We start from the raw sequence: 15,959 nt of genomic DNA, 5'->3' as shown, positions 1-15,959 counted from the left end.
GTAGTCACCTCAGCTCTACAGTAACTGTTACTGTATGTGGTTGGTAGTCACCTCAGCTCTACAGTAACTGTTACTGTATGTGGTTGGTAGTCACCTCAGCTCTACAGTAACTGTTACTGTATGTGGTTGGTAGTCGTCTCAGCTCTACAGTAACTGTTACTGTATGTGGTTGGTAGTCACCTCAGCTCTACAGTAACTGTTACTGTATGTGGTTGGTAGTCGCCTCAGCTCTACAGTAACTGTTACTGTATGTGGTTGGTAGTCATCTCAGCTCTACAGTAACTGTTACTGTATGTGGTTGGTAGTCGCCTCAGGTCTACAGTAACTGTTACTGTATGTGGTTGGTAGTCACCTCAGCTCTACAGTAACTGTTACTGTATGTGGTTGGTAGTCACCTCAGCACTACAGTAACTGTTACTGTATGTGGTTGGTAGTCACCTCAGCTCTACAGTAACTGTTACTGTATGTGGTTGGTAGTCATCTCAGCTCTACAGTAACTGTTACTGTATGTGGTTGGTAGTCACCTCAGCTCTACAGTAACTGTTACTGTATGTGGTTGGTAGTCGTCAGAGCTCTACAGTAACTGTTACTGTATGTGGTTGGTAGTTACTGTAGTCACCTCAGCTCTACAGTAACTGTTACTGTATGTGGTTGGTAGCTACTGTAGTCACCTCAGCTCTACAGTAACTGTTACTGTATGTGGTTGGTAGTCACCTCAGCTCTACAGTAACTGTTACTGTATGTGGTTGGTAGTCGCCTCAGCTCTACAGTAACTGTTACTGTATGTGGTTGGTAGTTACTGTAGTCACCTCAGCTCTACAGTAACTGTTACTGTATGTGTTTGGTAGTTACTGTAGTCACCTCAGCTCTACAGTAACTGTTACTGTATGTGGTTGGTAGTCACCTCAGCTCTACAGTAACTGTTACTGTATGTGGTTGGTAGTCACCTCAGCTCTACAGTAACTGTTATTGTATGTGGTTGGTAGTCACCTCAGCTCTACAGTAACTGTTACTGTATGTGGTTGGTAGTCGTCTCAGCTCTACAGTAACTGTTACTGTATGTGGTTGGTAGTCACCTCAGCTCTACAGTAACTGTTACTGTATGTGGTTGGTAGTCGCCTCAGCTCTACAGTAACTGTTACTGTATGTGGTTGGTAGTCATCTCAGCTCTACAGTAACTGTTACTGTATGTGGTTGGTAGTCGCCTCAGGTCTACAGTAACTGTTACTGTATGTGGTTGGTAGTCACCTCAGCTCTACAGTAACTGTTACTGTATGTGGTTGGTAGTCACCTCAGCACTACAGTAACTGTTACTGTATGTGGTTGGTAGTCACCTCAGCTCTACAGTAACTGTTACTGTATGTGGTTGGTAGTCACCTCAGCTCTACAGTAACTGTTACTGTATGTGGTTGGTAGTCACCTCAGCTCTACAGTAACTGTTACTGTATGTGGTTGGTAGTCATCTCAGCTCTACAGTAACTGTTACTGTATGTGGTTGGTAGTCACCTCAGCTCTACAGTAACTGTTACTGTATGTGGTTGGTAGTCACCTCAGCTCTACAGTAACTGTTACTGTATGTGGTTGGTAGTCACCTCAGCCCTACAGTAACTGTTACTGTATGTGGTTGGTAGTCGTCTCAGCTCTACAGTAACTGTTACTGTATGTGGTTGGTAGTCGTCAGAGCTCTACAGTAACTGTTACTGTATGTGGTTGGTAGTTACTGTAGTCACCTCAGCTCTACAGTAACTGTTACTGTATGTGGTTGGTAGCTACTGTAGTCACCTCAGCTCTACAGTAACTGTTACTGTATGTGGTTGGTAGTCACCTCAGCTCTACAGTAACTGTTACTGTATGTGGTTGGTAGTCGCCTCAGCTCTACAGTAACTGTTACTGTATGTGGTTGGTAGTTACTGTAGTCACCTCAGCTCTACAGTAACTGTTACTGTATGTGTTTGGTAGTTACTGTAGTCACCTCAGCTCTACAGTAACTGTTACTGTATGTGGTTGGTAGTCACCTCAGCTCTACAGTAACTGTTACTGTATGTGGTTGGTAGTCACCTCAGCTCTACAGTAACTGTTACTGTATGTGGTTGGTAGTCGTCTCAGCTCTACAGTAACTGTTACTGTATGTGGTTGGTAGTCACCTCAGCTCTACAGTAACTGTTACTGTATGTGGTTGGTAGTCGCCTCAGCTCTACAGTAACTGTTACTGTATGTGGTTGGTAGTCATCTCAGTTCTACAGTAACTGTTACTGTATGTGGTTGGTAGTCGCCTCAGGTCTACAGTAACTGTTACTGTATGTGGTTGGTAGTCACCTCAGCTCTACAGTAACTGTTACTGTATGTGGTTGGTAGTCACCTCAGCTCTACAGTAACTGTTACTGTATGTGGTTGGTAGTCACCTCAGCTCTACAGTAACTGTTATTGTATGTGGTTGGTAGAACCTCAGCTCTACAGTAACTGTTACTGTATGTGGTTGGAAGTCACCTCAGCTCTACAGTAACTGTTACTGTATGTGGTTGGTAGTCATCTCAGCTCTACAGTAACTGTTACTGTATGTGGTTGGTAGTCACCTCAGCTCTACAGTAACTGTTACTGTATGTGGTTGGTAGTCACCTCAGCTCTACAGTAACTGTTACTGTATGTGTTTGGTAGTTACTGTAGTCGCCTCAGCTCTACAGTAACTGTTACTGTATGTGGTTGGTAGTCACCTCAGCTCTACAGTAACTGTTACTGTATGTGGTTGGTAGTCACCTCAGCTCTACAGTAACTGTTACTGTATGTGGTTGGTAGTCACCTCAGCTCTACAGTAACTGTTACTGTATGTGGTTGGTAGTCATCTCAGCTCTACAGTAACTGTTACTGTATGTGGTTGGTAGTCATCTCAGGGGAGATGGGTGATGACATAATATGTGTTAATGTGTTTGTGTTATAACATTGATCTTGTCCATATCTGCTGATCATCTCTACACAGAGTAAAGTGGGTACCAGTTACTTACATAGATCAGAGTGGGTACAAGTTATTACACAGAGCAGAGTTGGTACCAGTTATTACACAGAACAGAGTGGGTACCAGTTATTACACAGATCTTAGTGGGTACCAGTTACTTACACAGATCAGAGTGGGTACCAGTTACTTACACAGATCAGAGTGGGTACCAGTTACTTACACAGATCAGAGTGGGTACCAGTTACTTACACAGATCAGAGTGGGTACCAGTTACTTACACAGATCAGAGTGGGTACCAGTTATTTACACAGATCAGAGTGGGTACCAGTTACTAACACAGAGCAGAGTGGGTACCAGTTATTACACAGGTCAGAGTGGGTACCAGTTATTACACAGGTCAGAGTGGGTACCAGTTATTACACAGATCAGAGTGGGTACCAGTTATTACACAGTTCAGAGTGGGTACCAGTTATTACACAGATCAGAGTGGGTACCAGTTACTTACACAGATCAAAGTGGGTACCAGTTATTACACAGATCAGAGTGGGTACCAGTTATTACACAGATCAGAGTGGGTACCAGTTATTACACAGATCAGAGTGGGTACCAGTTACTAACACAGAGCAGAGTGGGTACCAGTTATTACACAGAGCAGAGTGGGTACCAGTTACTAACACAGATCAGAGTGGGTACCAGTTATTACACAGGTCAGAGTGGGTACCAGTTACTTACACAGATCAGAGTGGGTACCAGTTATTACACAGATCAGAGTGGGTACCAGTTACTAACACAGAGCAGAGTGGGTACCAGTTATTACACAGATCAGAGTGGGTACCAGTTATTACACAGATCAGAGTGGGTACCAGTTATTACACAGGTCAGAGTGGGTACCAGTTACTTACATAGATCAGAGTGGGTACCAGTTACTAACACAGAGCAGAGTGGGTACCAGTTATTACACAGATCAGAGTGGGTACCAGTTATTACACAGATCAGAGTGGGTACCAGTTATTACACAGGTCAGAGTGGGTACCAGTTACTTACATAGATCAAAGTGGGTACCAGTTACTAACACAGAGCAGAGTGGGTACCAACTACTTACATGGTGAGTAGCCACCGGGACTGCTTTGCCAACCCCAGGCAGGCCACCAGGCATATAACCAGATCTAGGATCAGCAGTAACAGGTAGGTCAGCCACCTAGAAAACAGAGAGGGCACAGTGTTACAGGTCTATGATCAGCAGTAACAGGTAGGTCAGCCACCTGGAGAACAGAGAGGGCACAATGTTACAGGTCTAGGATCAGCAGTAGCAGGTAGGTTACCCACCTAGAGAACAGAGAGGGCACAGTGTTACCGATCTAGGATCAGCAGTAGCAGGTAGAAGGGAGGGGGAACGAGCACCAAAACAAAGGCACTGCAGATATGACCCAGGTACAGAGTTGAAACGAGAGGTGAGGTTTCTGTCTTCACTGGTTGCCCTTTTCTTGCGACAATGGGTCACAAATCTTGCTGCTGTGATGGCACGCTGTGGTATTTCACCCAATAGATATGGGAATTTATGAAAATCGGGTTTGTTTTCAAATTCTTTGTGGATCTGTATAATCTGAGGGAAATATGTGTCTCTAAAATGGTCATACACTTGGCAGGAGGTCAGGAAGTGCAGCTCAGTTTCCACCTTGTGGGCAGTGTGCACATAGCCTGTCTTCTCTTGAGAGCCAGGTCTGACTACGGCGGCCTTTCTCAATAGCAAGGCTATGCTCACTGAGTCTGTACATAGTCAAAGCTTTCCTTAAGTTTGGGTCAGTAAGTTTGGGTCAGGTACTCTGCCACTGTGTATTTTCTGTTTAGGGTTGTCACGTAGAGTAGGCCAGAAGGCTAAACTGGAAAACCTAACCTCTATCAAAATAAAAAGATGGCGGAGCCGCAAAAGTTCTTCTGTGCAAGGGTGTTTATTTACATAGTGATTCCGGAACAAAAACAACAGTACTGCCATCAAACGTATACCTTATGGGACAGCTTAAAAACAATGCTGCCCCATCCACAGCTCAATCCAAAATGCCTCTTTATGAACCCCTCCCCTCAGAACAATTAACACTAATTAATTAAGCAATTACCTATTCAAACCTACATTTTTCCATTTAAAAAAACATACTAAAGTATATACATTGCAACACGTTTTTTAATAAACAATATCTCAATATAACATTTACAAAATGACATCACTACTGACAGTGTCTTTCAATATGCCCATTTACATTAATGAGCCATTCGGGACAGGCACTACAAAGTCAGCCCAATTCCCTTAGCTTGGGTCCTTATCCAGCATACCCGGAAGCTACAGAGATGGAGAGAGAGCGGAACAGAACAAACAAACAAACAAACAAACAATCAATCAAACATACAACGGCTCATCCATAACATCGATAAGTATAATAAATATTGCTTACCGTAAATTCCGGACTATAAGCAGCAACTTTTTTCCCAGGCTTTGAACCTCGCGGCTTAAACAATGACATGGCTAATATATGGATTTTTCCCGCTTTCAATTTTTTTTGCTCCAAAAACACATTCTGTGACGTGCTCAGTTTTTGGGCGGCATGAAGCTTTCATTAGACCAATGAAATTGCCGAACGGGTCAGGGTCAAACAACTTTTTTGTTTACTGTTTAGATTAAATCGAGCGCTCTCAAACATCCCATCATTCTGATTACGGTAGTCATTTTGTCACCCTCATCATGGCAAAGACACGGAGAAATGAATATGATGCAGCTTTCAAGTTGAAGGCGATTGATCTGGCTGTTGGAAAAGGAAATAAAGCTGCTGCACGGGAGCTTGGTCTTAATGAGTCGATGATAAGACGTTGGAAACAGCAGCGTGAGGAATTGACTCAGTGCAAAAAGACAACTAAAGCTTACTGCTAATTTTTTATTTTTTGTTACAAGCTGTGTTTCGTTAAAGCCTATTTATTTTTGTTACAAGCCGTATTTCGTTAAAGCCTGTGTAAAGTTAATTTGTTTCAGTGTACCGGTAGGCACCTGCGGCTTATAGACATGTGCAGCTTATTTATGTTCAAAATTAAAAAAAAAAAAAATTCAGTGGGTGCGGCTTATATTCAGGTGCGCTTAATAGTCTGGAAATTACGGTATATTAAATATGAACACTTGTCTGTTTATGTCTTTATACAATAACCAGTTACTGACGTAAGTGTGAAATGTATGTACTAAGATAGAGAAGTTAACTTGTGTGTTGACCCACATTGTTAACTGATCTGATAACGGAGCAGGGAGGAGTGATGAATGTGTGCGTGCGTTAAAGTACCAAATGCTGCCCGCGGCCAGTGACGGACTTCTACGTCACAAGGGCCAAATAGCATTCTAGTTTGCTCTGTTTTTTTTGTTAATTCTTTCCAATGTGTCAAGTAATTATCTCTCTGTCTCTCTCTCTGTCTGTCTGTCGGTGTCTCTCTCGCTCTTTCTCCCTTTCTCTCTTTCTCTCTTTCGTGTGTGCGCATAAAGCCACGTTTCCACTGCACTGGCCCCAGTGGAAAAATCATGACGCTTCTAGCTTTGAATAAGCGGGATATTGAGGTCAAAGTGCAAACCTACGGTCACCTCTAGTGCAATAGTGACATCATACTTGGCGAACTCATAGTGTGAGATAGTCTTGAAACGGCCATTTGAAATGGAATGTATTGGATTGAAATGGCTTGAAATGGGCCCCAAACCACTTATCTGTTTGGTAACCCCACACCATGATAGCCTGCAGTAAATTGACCACACATATCTTTATAGAGAAGAGACTGGGTGGGTGAGGAGCGGCACTAAGCAATCGCTATGCTATTACATTTGTCTGGATAAATGTCTGTACAAATGTGTTCTAATGAAAGGAAGCAAAGGAGAGAGTGAGAGCGAGAGAACGAAAGAGTGCCTTCCATCCCCCTCTGCCCTCAGTGAAACACCTCTTCATCAATAAATACTGCATCCTCCACTGGTACAGTACCCCCTCTAGCAGTCACTTTATAACACACTGACTCACCAGCCTTGGAAAACCAATATATATAGGTGTCAGATTACACCAGTCAGTCAGGCCGGAGCAACAGGCCCAGTCTAGAGCCTTAACTACAGTGAGGGGAGACACACATAGACTGGCTGGTAGTCACGATGAGGTCACTGTTCATTCTGTCTGTCTGCATATCTGACTGTCTGCCTGCCTGCCTGTCTTCATGCCTGACTGTCTGTCTGTCTTTCTGTCTGTCTCCTCTTCTCACCTGTAGTACTCTACGTAATCTGTCTGATCAGCGATGGCCGACAGGTCCACCTTGGCCTTGCTGAGCTCCGGCATGGAGGTCAGCTGTCTGATGATGTTGTCAGCCATCTGACCCATGAACCTCAAGGCCTGGACATAGTCCCCCCGCGTAGCAAAGATCTCATCCAGACGTTTCAGGTGCTGCTGCAGACCCACCTCCATACTGCCCAGAGAACTGGAGACCTGAGAGAGAGAGATTTATTGACTGTTAAAGGGAGTAAATGACTGTTTTTGTACTAGAGAGATAGTTGACAGGACAGATTTAGGAGTCATGTACAGCTGTATGTACAGAACGTACATGTGTGTGTGGACTGAAGTGAATGTTGGCATGTATATGCATATCCTGTTGGGGGTAGGGGGCAGTATTTACACGGCCGGATAAAAAACGTACCCGATTTAATCTGGTTATTACTACTGCCCAGAAACTAGAATATGCATATAATTATTGGCTTTGGATAGAAAACACCCTAAAGTTTCTAAAACTGTTTGAATGGTCTCTGTGAGTATAACAGAACTCATATGGCAGGCAAAAACCTGAGAAGATTCCTTACAGGAAGTGGCCTGTCTGACCATTCCTTGAGCTTCTTGCCTCTGTTTATTGAAGACTGAGGATCTTTGCTGTAACGTGACACTTCCTACGGCTCCCATAGGCTCTCAGAAGGCGGGAAAAAGCTGAATGATGTAATTCCAGCCCCAGGCTGAAACACATTTGCGCTTTTGGCAAGTGGCCGATCAGAGGACAATGGGCTTAGGCGCGTGCACGAGTCGACCCCATGCTTTATTTTCTTTCGTCTTTTTACCTAAACGCAGATTCCCGGTCGGAATATTATCGCTTTTTTACGAGAAAAATTGCATAAAAAATTGATTTTAAACAGCGGTTGACATGCTTCGAAGTACGGTAATGGAATATTTAGAATTTTTTTGTCACGAAATGCGTCGTGCTCGTCACCCTTCTTTACCCTTTCGGATAGTGTCTTGAACGCACTAACAAAACGCAGCTGTTTGGATATAACTATGGATTATTTGGGACCAAACCAACATTTGTTATTGAAGTAGAAGTCCTGGGAGTGCATTCTGACGAAGAACACCAAAGGTAATAACATTTTTCTTATAGTAAATCTGACTTTGGTGAGTGCTAAACTTGCTGGGTGTCTAAATAGCTAGCCCTGTGATGCCGGGCTATCTACTGAGAATATTGCAAAATGTGCTTTCACCGAAAAGCTATTTTAAAATCGGACATATTGAGTGCATAGAGGAGTTCTGTATCTATAATTCTTAAAATAATTGTTATGCTTTTTGTGAACGTTTATCGTGAGTAATTTAGTACATTTTTTGTAAATTCACCGGAAGTTTGCGGGGGGTATGCTAATTCTGAACGTCACATGCTAATGTAAAAAGCAGTTTTTTTATATAAATATGAACTTGATTGAACAAAACATGCGTGTATTGTATAACATAATGTCCTAGGTGTGTCATCTGATAAAGATCATCAAAGGTTAGTGCTGCATTTAGCTGTCTTCTGGGTTTTTGTGACATTATATGCTAGCTTGAAAAATGATGTCTGATTATTTCTGGCTGGGTACTCTGCTGACATAATCTAATGTTTTGCTTTCGTTGTAAAGCCTTTTTGAAATCGGACAGTGTGGTTAGATTAACGAGAGTCTTGTCTTTAAAATGGTGTAAAATAGTCATATGTTTGAGAAATTGAAGTAATAGCATTTCTAAGGTATTTGAATAACGCGCCACAGGATTCCACTGGCTGTTACGTAGGTGGGACGATTTCGTCCCACTGGCCCTAGAGAAGATATCTGTGTATCTATTTGTGAACAGTATCCGTATTCCACATACAACATTCCATTAATATAGAGTGGTTGAACGCTAACAGTGTAACATACACTATATATACAAAAGTATGTGGACACCCCTTCAAATTAGTGGATTTGGCTATTTCAGCCACACCCGTTGCTGACTGGTGTATAACATCGAGCACACAGCCATGTAATCTCCATAGACAAACATTGTCAGTAGAATGGCCTTACTGAAGAGCTCAGTGACTTTTAACGTGACACTATCATAGGATGCCACCTTTCCAACAAGTCCATTCATAAAATCTCTGCCCTGCTAGAGCTGCCCAGTTCAACTGCCCCGTCACAAAGCAAGGTCCTTACATAAATGGTTTGTCGAGATCAGTGTGGAAGATCTTGACTGGTCTGCACAGTGCCCTGACCTCAACCCCATCGAACACCTTTGGGATGAATTGGAACGCCGACTGCGAGCCAGGCCTAAACAGCCAACATCAATGCCCGACCTCACTAATGCTCTTGTGGCTGAACTGAAGTAAGTCCCCGCAGCAATGTTCCAACATCTAGTGGAAAGTCTTCCCAAAAGAGTGGAAGCTGTTATAGCAGCAAAGGGGGGACCAACTCCATATTAATGTCCATGATTTTGGAATGAGAAGTTTGACGAGCAGGTGTCCACATACTTTTGATCATGTAGTGTACATAGCATACCACCCTGCATTCCACTGCTGGCTTGTCTCTGATGCTAAGCAGGGTCGGCCCCTGGATGGGAGACTAGATGCTGCTGGAAGTGGTGTTGGAAGGCCAATAGGGGGACTCTTCCCTCTGGTCTAAGGAGATTCCAATGCCCCAAGGCAGTGAAGGAGATGTTGCCCTGTGTAGGGTGCCGTCTTTCAGATGGGACGTTAAACGGGTGTCCTGACTCTCTGGGGTCACTAAAGATCCTATTGCACTTATCGTTAGAGTAGAGGTGTTAACCCTGGTGTCCTGGATAAATTCCCAATCTGGCCCTCATACCATCATGGTCACCTAATCATCCCCAGCTTCCCATTGGCTCATTCATCCCACCTCCCCATTGTACCTCTTCCCCAGGTCGTTGGTGTAAAAGAAAATGTGTTCTCAATCAACTTACCAGGTCAAATAAGGGTGTAGTGGCTAGGTTCTAACATCTATAGATGGCCACTTCTAGAGACGCTTTTACCGGCACGGTTCCAATGTGTTTTCCCTGTTAAAGGACTTGAGAGAGTTCTTGTTCTACTCACAAAAAGGTCCAGGTTTCAGTTGATTCCAGTTGATGAATGGTAGAACCAAGCATTCTAAACACATTCCAGTTGATGAATGGTAGAATCGCTGCACCACTCAGGCGGCCTCAAATCTAATCTTAACAACTCCAAGTTATGGAAGTGGAATTTAGTTGGAATTGTAAAACATTTAATCTTTATTAGGCTTACTTATCGACTCCGCTGTCCCTCTGTCTGGGCTGCAGTCCTGCGGGTCTTCAAGGAAGTTTGTTCTCTTCTTCTCCTGGTCTTCAGGTTCACAGTGATCACAGCACAGACCATCCCCAGCAGAGCACAGCCCATCAGTGAAGAGTACACTCTCTACTCCCTCTCCTTTCTCCTCTCCTCTCCCTCTCTGCTCTCTTTCTCCTCTCCTCTCTACTCCCTCTCCTTTCTCCTATCCTCGCTACTCCCTCTCTTCTCTCTTTCTCCTCTCCGCTCTACTCCATCCTCTCCTCTCTACTCCCTCTCCATTCTCCTCTCCTCTCTACTCCCTCTCTTCTCTCTCCTCTCCTCTCTACTCCCTCTCCTTTCTCAATCTCCTCTCCTCTGTTTCTACTCTCCTCTCTACTCCCTCTCCTCTCTTTCTCCTCTCTACTCCCTCTTCTATAGCTTTCTCTTCCTCTCCTCTCTACTCCTTCTCCTCCCTTTCTCCTCTCCTCTCTACTCCCTTTCTCCTCTCCTCTCTACTCCCTCTCTTTCTCCTCTCTACTCACTCTCCTCTCTTTCTCCTCTCCTCTCTACTCCCTCTCTTCTCCCTTTCTCCTTTCCTCTCTACTCCCTCTCTTCTCTCTTTCTCCTCTCCTCTCTACTCCCTCTCCTCTCTACTCCCTCTCCTCTCTCTTCCCTCGCTCTCTTTCTCCTCTCTACTCCCTCTCCTTTCTCTTTCTCCTCTCTACTCCCTCTCTTCTCGCTTTCTCCTCCTCTCCTCTCTACTCCCTCTCTTCTCGCTTTCTCCTCCTCTCCTCTCTACTCCCTCTCTTCTCGCTTTCTCCTCCTCTCCTCTCTACTCCCTCTCTTCTCACTTTCTCCTCCTCTCCTCTCTACTCCCTCTCTTCTCGCTTTCTCCTCCTCTCCTCTCTACTCCCTCTCTTCTCGCTTTCTCCTCCTCTCATCTCCTCTCTACTCCCTCTCCTCTCTACTCCCTCTCTCGCTTTCTCCTCTCCGCTCTACTCCCTCTCCTCTCTTTCTCCTCTTTCTCCTCTCCTCTCTACTCCCTCTCCTCGATTTCTCCTACTCTCCTCTCTACTCCCTCCTTTCCTCTCAATTCCCTCTCCTCTCTCTTCCCTCTCCTCTCTCTTCCCTCTCCTCTCTCTTCCCTCTCCTCTCTCTTCCCTCTCCTCTCTACTCCCTCTCCTCTCTACTCCCTCTCCTCTCTACTCCCTCTCCTCTTTCTTCCTCACTCTCTTCTCTCTCCTCTTCCACTCTGCTGCTCTGCTGTCCCTGTGTCTGGACTGCAGTCCTCCGGGTCTTCAGGGAAGTCTGGTCTCTTCTTCTCCAGGTCTTCAGGTTCACAGTGATCACAGCACAGACCATCCCCAGCAGAGCACAGCCCATCAGTGAAGAGTACACTCTGTAGAACGTGGAGTTGATGCCAAACGGGTCCCACACCAGCAAGAGGGTCTTAGTTACTGAGACACACAACCCTTCATAGAAGACAGCACACCAGTACTCTCCACTGTCTGCCAGTGAGAGGTTAGAGAGGACCAGAAAGGAGGGAGGGTGTGATGCATTCATTCGGCCAACCAAGTCTTGGGGCAAGTTTGCTAGTTGTACTCTTGTGTCCAGAATGACATCGTCCAGCTGAGCAGTCCGTCTGTACCACACCCTGTCAGACTCAGTGAGATTAGAGTTACAGCTGAGAACAACCTCCTCTCCCTCTGAGAAAAACTCTGTGAGCGGCTCAGCCTTGGGGCACACCAGGAGAGCATAGCGTTTTCTGTATCTGTACGTTCCTTGTAACTTCTTAGAGCACCCATACCACCCTGAGTGGTTGAGCATCAGTGATGGGATGACCAGGGAGAAGTTCCCTGATGTTCTTCCATCTGTCAGGTACATCTGCTTCCCTCCGCTAGTGAGATGACTGGGGACCCATCTGATGTATCCAAAGAGGATACTATCCCACCTTGTCTCTGTCCCATTGGGGTCATCAGGGTTAAAGCAGGGCAGTACAGCCTCCTCTCCTACTGAGAGAGTAACATACTGTAACTTATGTCCCAGATTAAAGACCAGGCTGTAAACACAAAGCTGTCCCCCCAGTCCCATGCACCAGTAATACGACTCCAGGTCCTTTATGGTGATGTTGGTGATGTGGAGAGAGGAGCTGTTCTCAGCTAACTGCACTCTGTTGTCCCCATTTTCATCCTCCCTGAACCATCTGACTGTCATGTTGGCATCTTCCCTTGTGCCCTCACACTGCAGCTCTACACGTTGTCCTAAATTAACCTGCATCATCTCTTCTTCATTTGAACCACTGCAGACTAGGAGTTCCTTGCTGTCCCGGTGTGACACCCTGCCGTCTGTCCAACACTCCATTCTGTACCGTCCAGAGTCTGACTGAGTGAGATTGTTGATATAGAGATTTGATCCCTCCAGTACCAGTCGATCCCTAAACTCAGCAGCCAGGGAGGAATTCTCAACTGGGTTTGAAGTGTTCCACAGCAGCAGGCTCTCTCCAGCTGAGGATCTGAACATCAAACAGTAGTCTTCTCCTTCATCATTAGAAATGTAAAAGGTACATTTGTCTCCTTCATCTTTGATGTCCTGGTCTGTAAGGACAGTTCTGATCAGAACAGCCAGTTGAATGCTGAGAGGTATGAGCCAAGCCATTCTACTCTGAGAAGTCTGTCAAGCATGTGGATCTTATGAGTCATTTCTGTCGTGTTTTCACTCTGATACAGTGGATCATATCTATTCATCTGAGTTTCTGGAGGTCGGAAGAGGCAGGGCAGAGTTAGCAGAGGTGTTAAAATACCACAGAAGACAACATGAAGCTGATAACGATGAAGGAAAGAGGGGTTTTTATTTTAACGTTGTGGTCTGAAGGTTGTGAATCTTTTAAATGTCCTTTCTGAGATCAGAAGTTTATCCTAATAGTCTCTCCCTGCAGACACACAGGACATGCAGTACTGCTTGGTTTATCTCTGATTCAGAATTCATTTACTTTATTCAACTTTACAGTTTTTAAAATTATTATTTAACCTTTATTTATTTATATATTTATTCTCATTAACCATGTTTCCATTCACAGTTTTTATGCAAATAAAGTAATACCGTATAAAAAATATCACGAGAGCTTTGATGGTAACAGGAAGTTTTGGTACAATTGTATAAATGCAGACAAATAATTTGTTTGTTCAACATGGTGGGAACTTTTTCTGTCAGTAAAATGTATTATGCGAGAAATGGCAGTGGACACGCCTTTATGCACAAATATTGATATAATAACAATCATATCGAAGTAAACTTGGAATCACGCGATGATATGGTGTGTGGTCCTCACACTACGACTCGGAAAACCATGCAGTTTATTAGTCTACAGATGAAATAAGTTATGATGAACTTCACAGGGTGGTGAAAGTGCATAGTGATCTTGATGTTCCTTTACAAACAAATATCAATGGTCTGATTCTGGTGACATGATGATCGATGCTGGACTGCAGTTTGATAAATAAAAATACTTATCCATACTAATCTCATCATGTGGACTAGCCTACCTGCACAGCCTACCTGCACTGTACCTGTGAGCTGTTGGCATGAGCACACGTGCCAAGACCAGAGTAGGCAAATGTATGTAACGCACCAGTTTTTGTGACAACTGTTGAAAATGCCATGGAAACACATTGAACTTCAGATTTTTATTTGGTACATGAAAACTTTGGCAAAAAAGTCCATTGTGTGTGCACTATGTCATCACATACTAATTTGTCTACACAACAAGTCAGTTTGGTGGAAACACCACCACTGGTTGGATAATGCTCATTTTTTTTATATTTGCATGAAAATCTGTCACCAAATGAATAGAAACCTAGCTAGAGAGAGAAAATATATTTCACAAGAAAGACCTATAGGACAGTTTTCATGAAGGGGAACATGGTTCTGCCGTGGGTAGCCTAAGAGCCCTGGCGTATCCCTGTACCATAGGCAATTTGCCAAGGGGGATGGGGGGACATGTCCCTCAATATTCAGAACAGATTGATTCTTCCCCAAATCATTTATTTAAAATTACATTTAAAAAATGGGGTCGGGATGGAAGCTTTAGAAATCGGTAAGAAATGGCACTTCTGTAGCCAAATATCTTATTCAAGCATTAAATGACCTGGCATGATGGTGCTTTGATCAGTTATACAGTTTAAGGACTTTATTTTTGCGTTTTTGCCCAAAGTCGACCTTTAAAGTAACTCTCCTGTGTCTAGTACTGGCCGCTAGCAGAACTCTACTATGTCGAGTACTGGTCGCTAACAGAACTCTACTGTGTCTAGTACTGGTCGCTAGCAGAACTCTCCTGTGTCTAGTACTGGCCGCTAGCAGAACTCTCCTGTGTCTAGTACTGGCCGCTAGCAGAACTCTACTGTGTCTAGTACTGGCCGCTAGCAGAACTCTACTATGTTGAGTACTGGCCGCTAGCAGAACTCTACTGTGTCTAGTACTGGTCGCTAGCAGAACTCTCCTGTGTCTAGTACTGGTCGCTAGCAGAACTCTCCTGTGTCTAGTACTGGCCGCTAGCAGAACTCTACTATGTTGAGTACTGGCCGCTAGCAGAACTCTACTATGTCGAGTACTGGCCGCTAGCAGAACTCTACTGTGTCTAGTACTGGCCGCTAGCAGAACTCTCCTGTGTCTAGTACTGGCCGCTAGCAGAACTCTACTGTGTCTAGTACTGGTCGCTAGCAGAACTCTCCTGTGTCTAGTACTGGCCGCTAGCAGAACTCTACTGTGTCTAGTACTGGTCGCTAGCAGAACTCTCCTGTGTCTAGTACTGGTCGCTAGCAGAACTCTCCTGTGTCTAGTACTGGCCGCTAGCAGAACTCTCCTGTGTCTAGTACTGGCCGCTAGCAGAACTCTCCTGTGTCTAGTACTGGCCGCTAGCAGAACTCTCCTGTGTCTAGTACTGGCCGCTAGCAGAACTCTACTGTGTCTAGTACTGGCCGCTAGCAGAACTCTACTGTGTCTAGTACTGGTCGCTAGCAGAACTCTACTATGTTGAGTACTGGCCGCTAGCAGAACTCTACTGTGTCGAGTACTGGCCGCTAGCAGAACTCTACTGTGTCGAGTACTGGCCGCTAGCAGAACTCTACTGTGTCTAGTACTGGCCGCTAGCAGAACTCTACTGTGTCTAGTACTGGCCGCTAGCAGAACTCTACTGTGTCTAGTACTGGTCGCTAGCAGAACTCTACTGTGTCTAGTACTGGTCGCTAGCAGAACTCTACTGTGTCTAGTACTGGCCGCTAGCAGAACTCTACTGCGTTTAGTACTTTTTTCTACATTGTAGAATAATAGTGAAGACATCAAAATTATGAAATAACACATATGGAATCATGTAGTAACCAAGAAAGTGTTAAACAAATCAAAATCCATTTTAGATTTGAGATTCTTCAAAGTAGCCACCCTTTGCCTTGATGACAGC

The 15,959-nt window shown here is 44.5% G+C and overlaps 1 protein-coding gene across 2 annotated transcripts in view; it reads right to left on the bottom strand.

Moving 5' to 3' along the window:
* Nucleotides 1–15,959, bottom strand: part of LOC106560351 (protein tweety homolog 2-like) — a 90,566-nt gene that overhangs the window by 20,555 nt on the left and 54,052 nt on the right. For both annotated transcript variants that reach the window (XM_045719727.1, XM_045719728.1), the window contains exons 4-5: nt 7,217–7,437; nt 4,053–4,148 (exon numbers count right to left, since the gene is read on the bottom strand). In XM_045719727.1, the coding sequence (XP_045575683.1) occupies nt 4,053–4,148; nt 7,217–7,437 (317 nt within the window). The remainder of the gene's footprint in view (nt 1–4,052; nt 4,149–7,216; nt 7,438–15,959) is intronic.

The sequence above is a fragment of the Salmo salar genome, chromosome ssa06 (genome assembly GCF_905237065.1).
Source record: "Salmo salar chromosome ssa06, Ssal_v3.1, whole genome shotgun sequence".
Taxonomy (NCBI): Eukaryota; Metazoa; Chordata; class Actinopteri; order Salmoniformes; family Salmonidae; genus Salmo; species Salmo salar.
The sequence above is the reverse complement of the archived record's forward strand: the minus strand, read 5'-3'. Positions and strand labels throughout refer to the sequence as shown.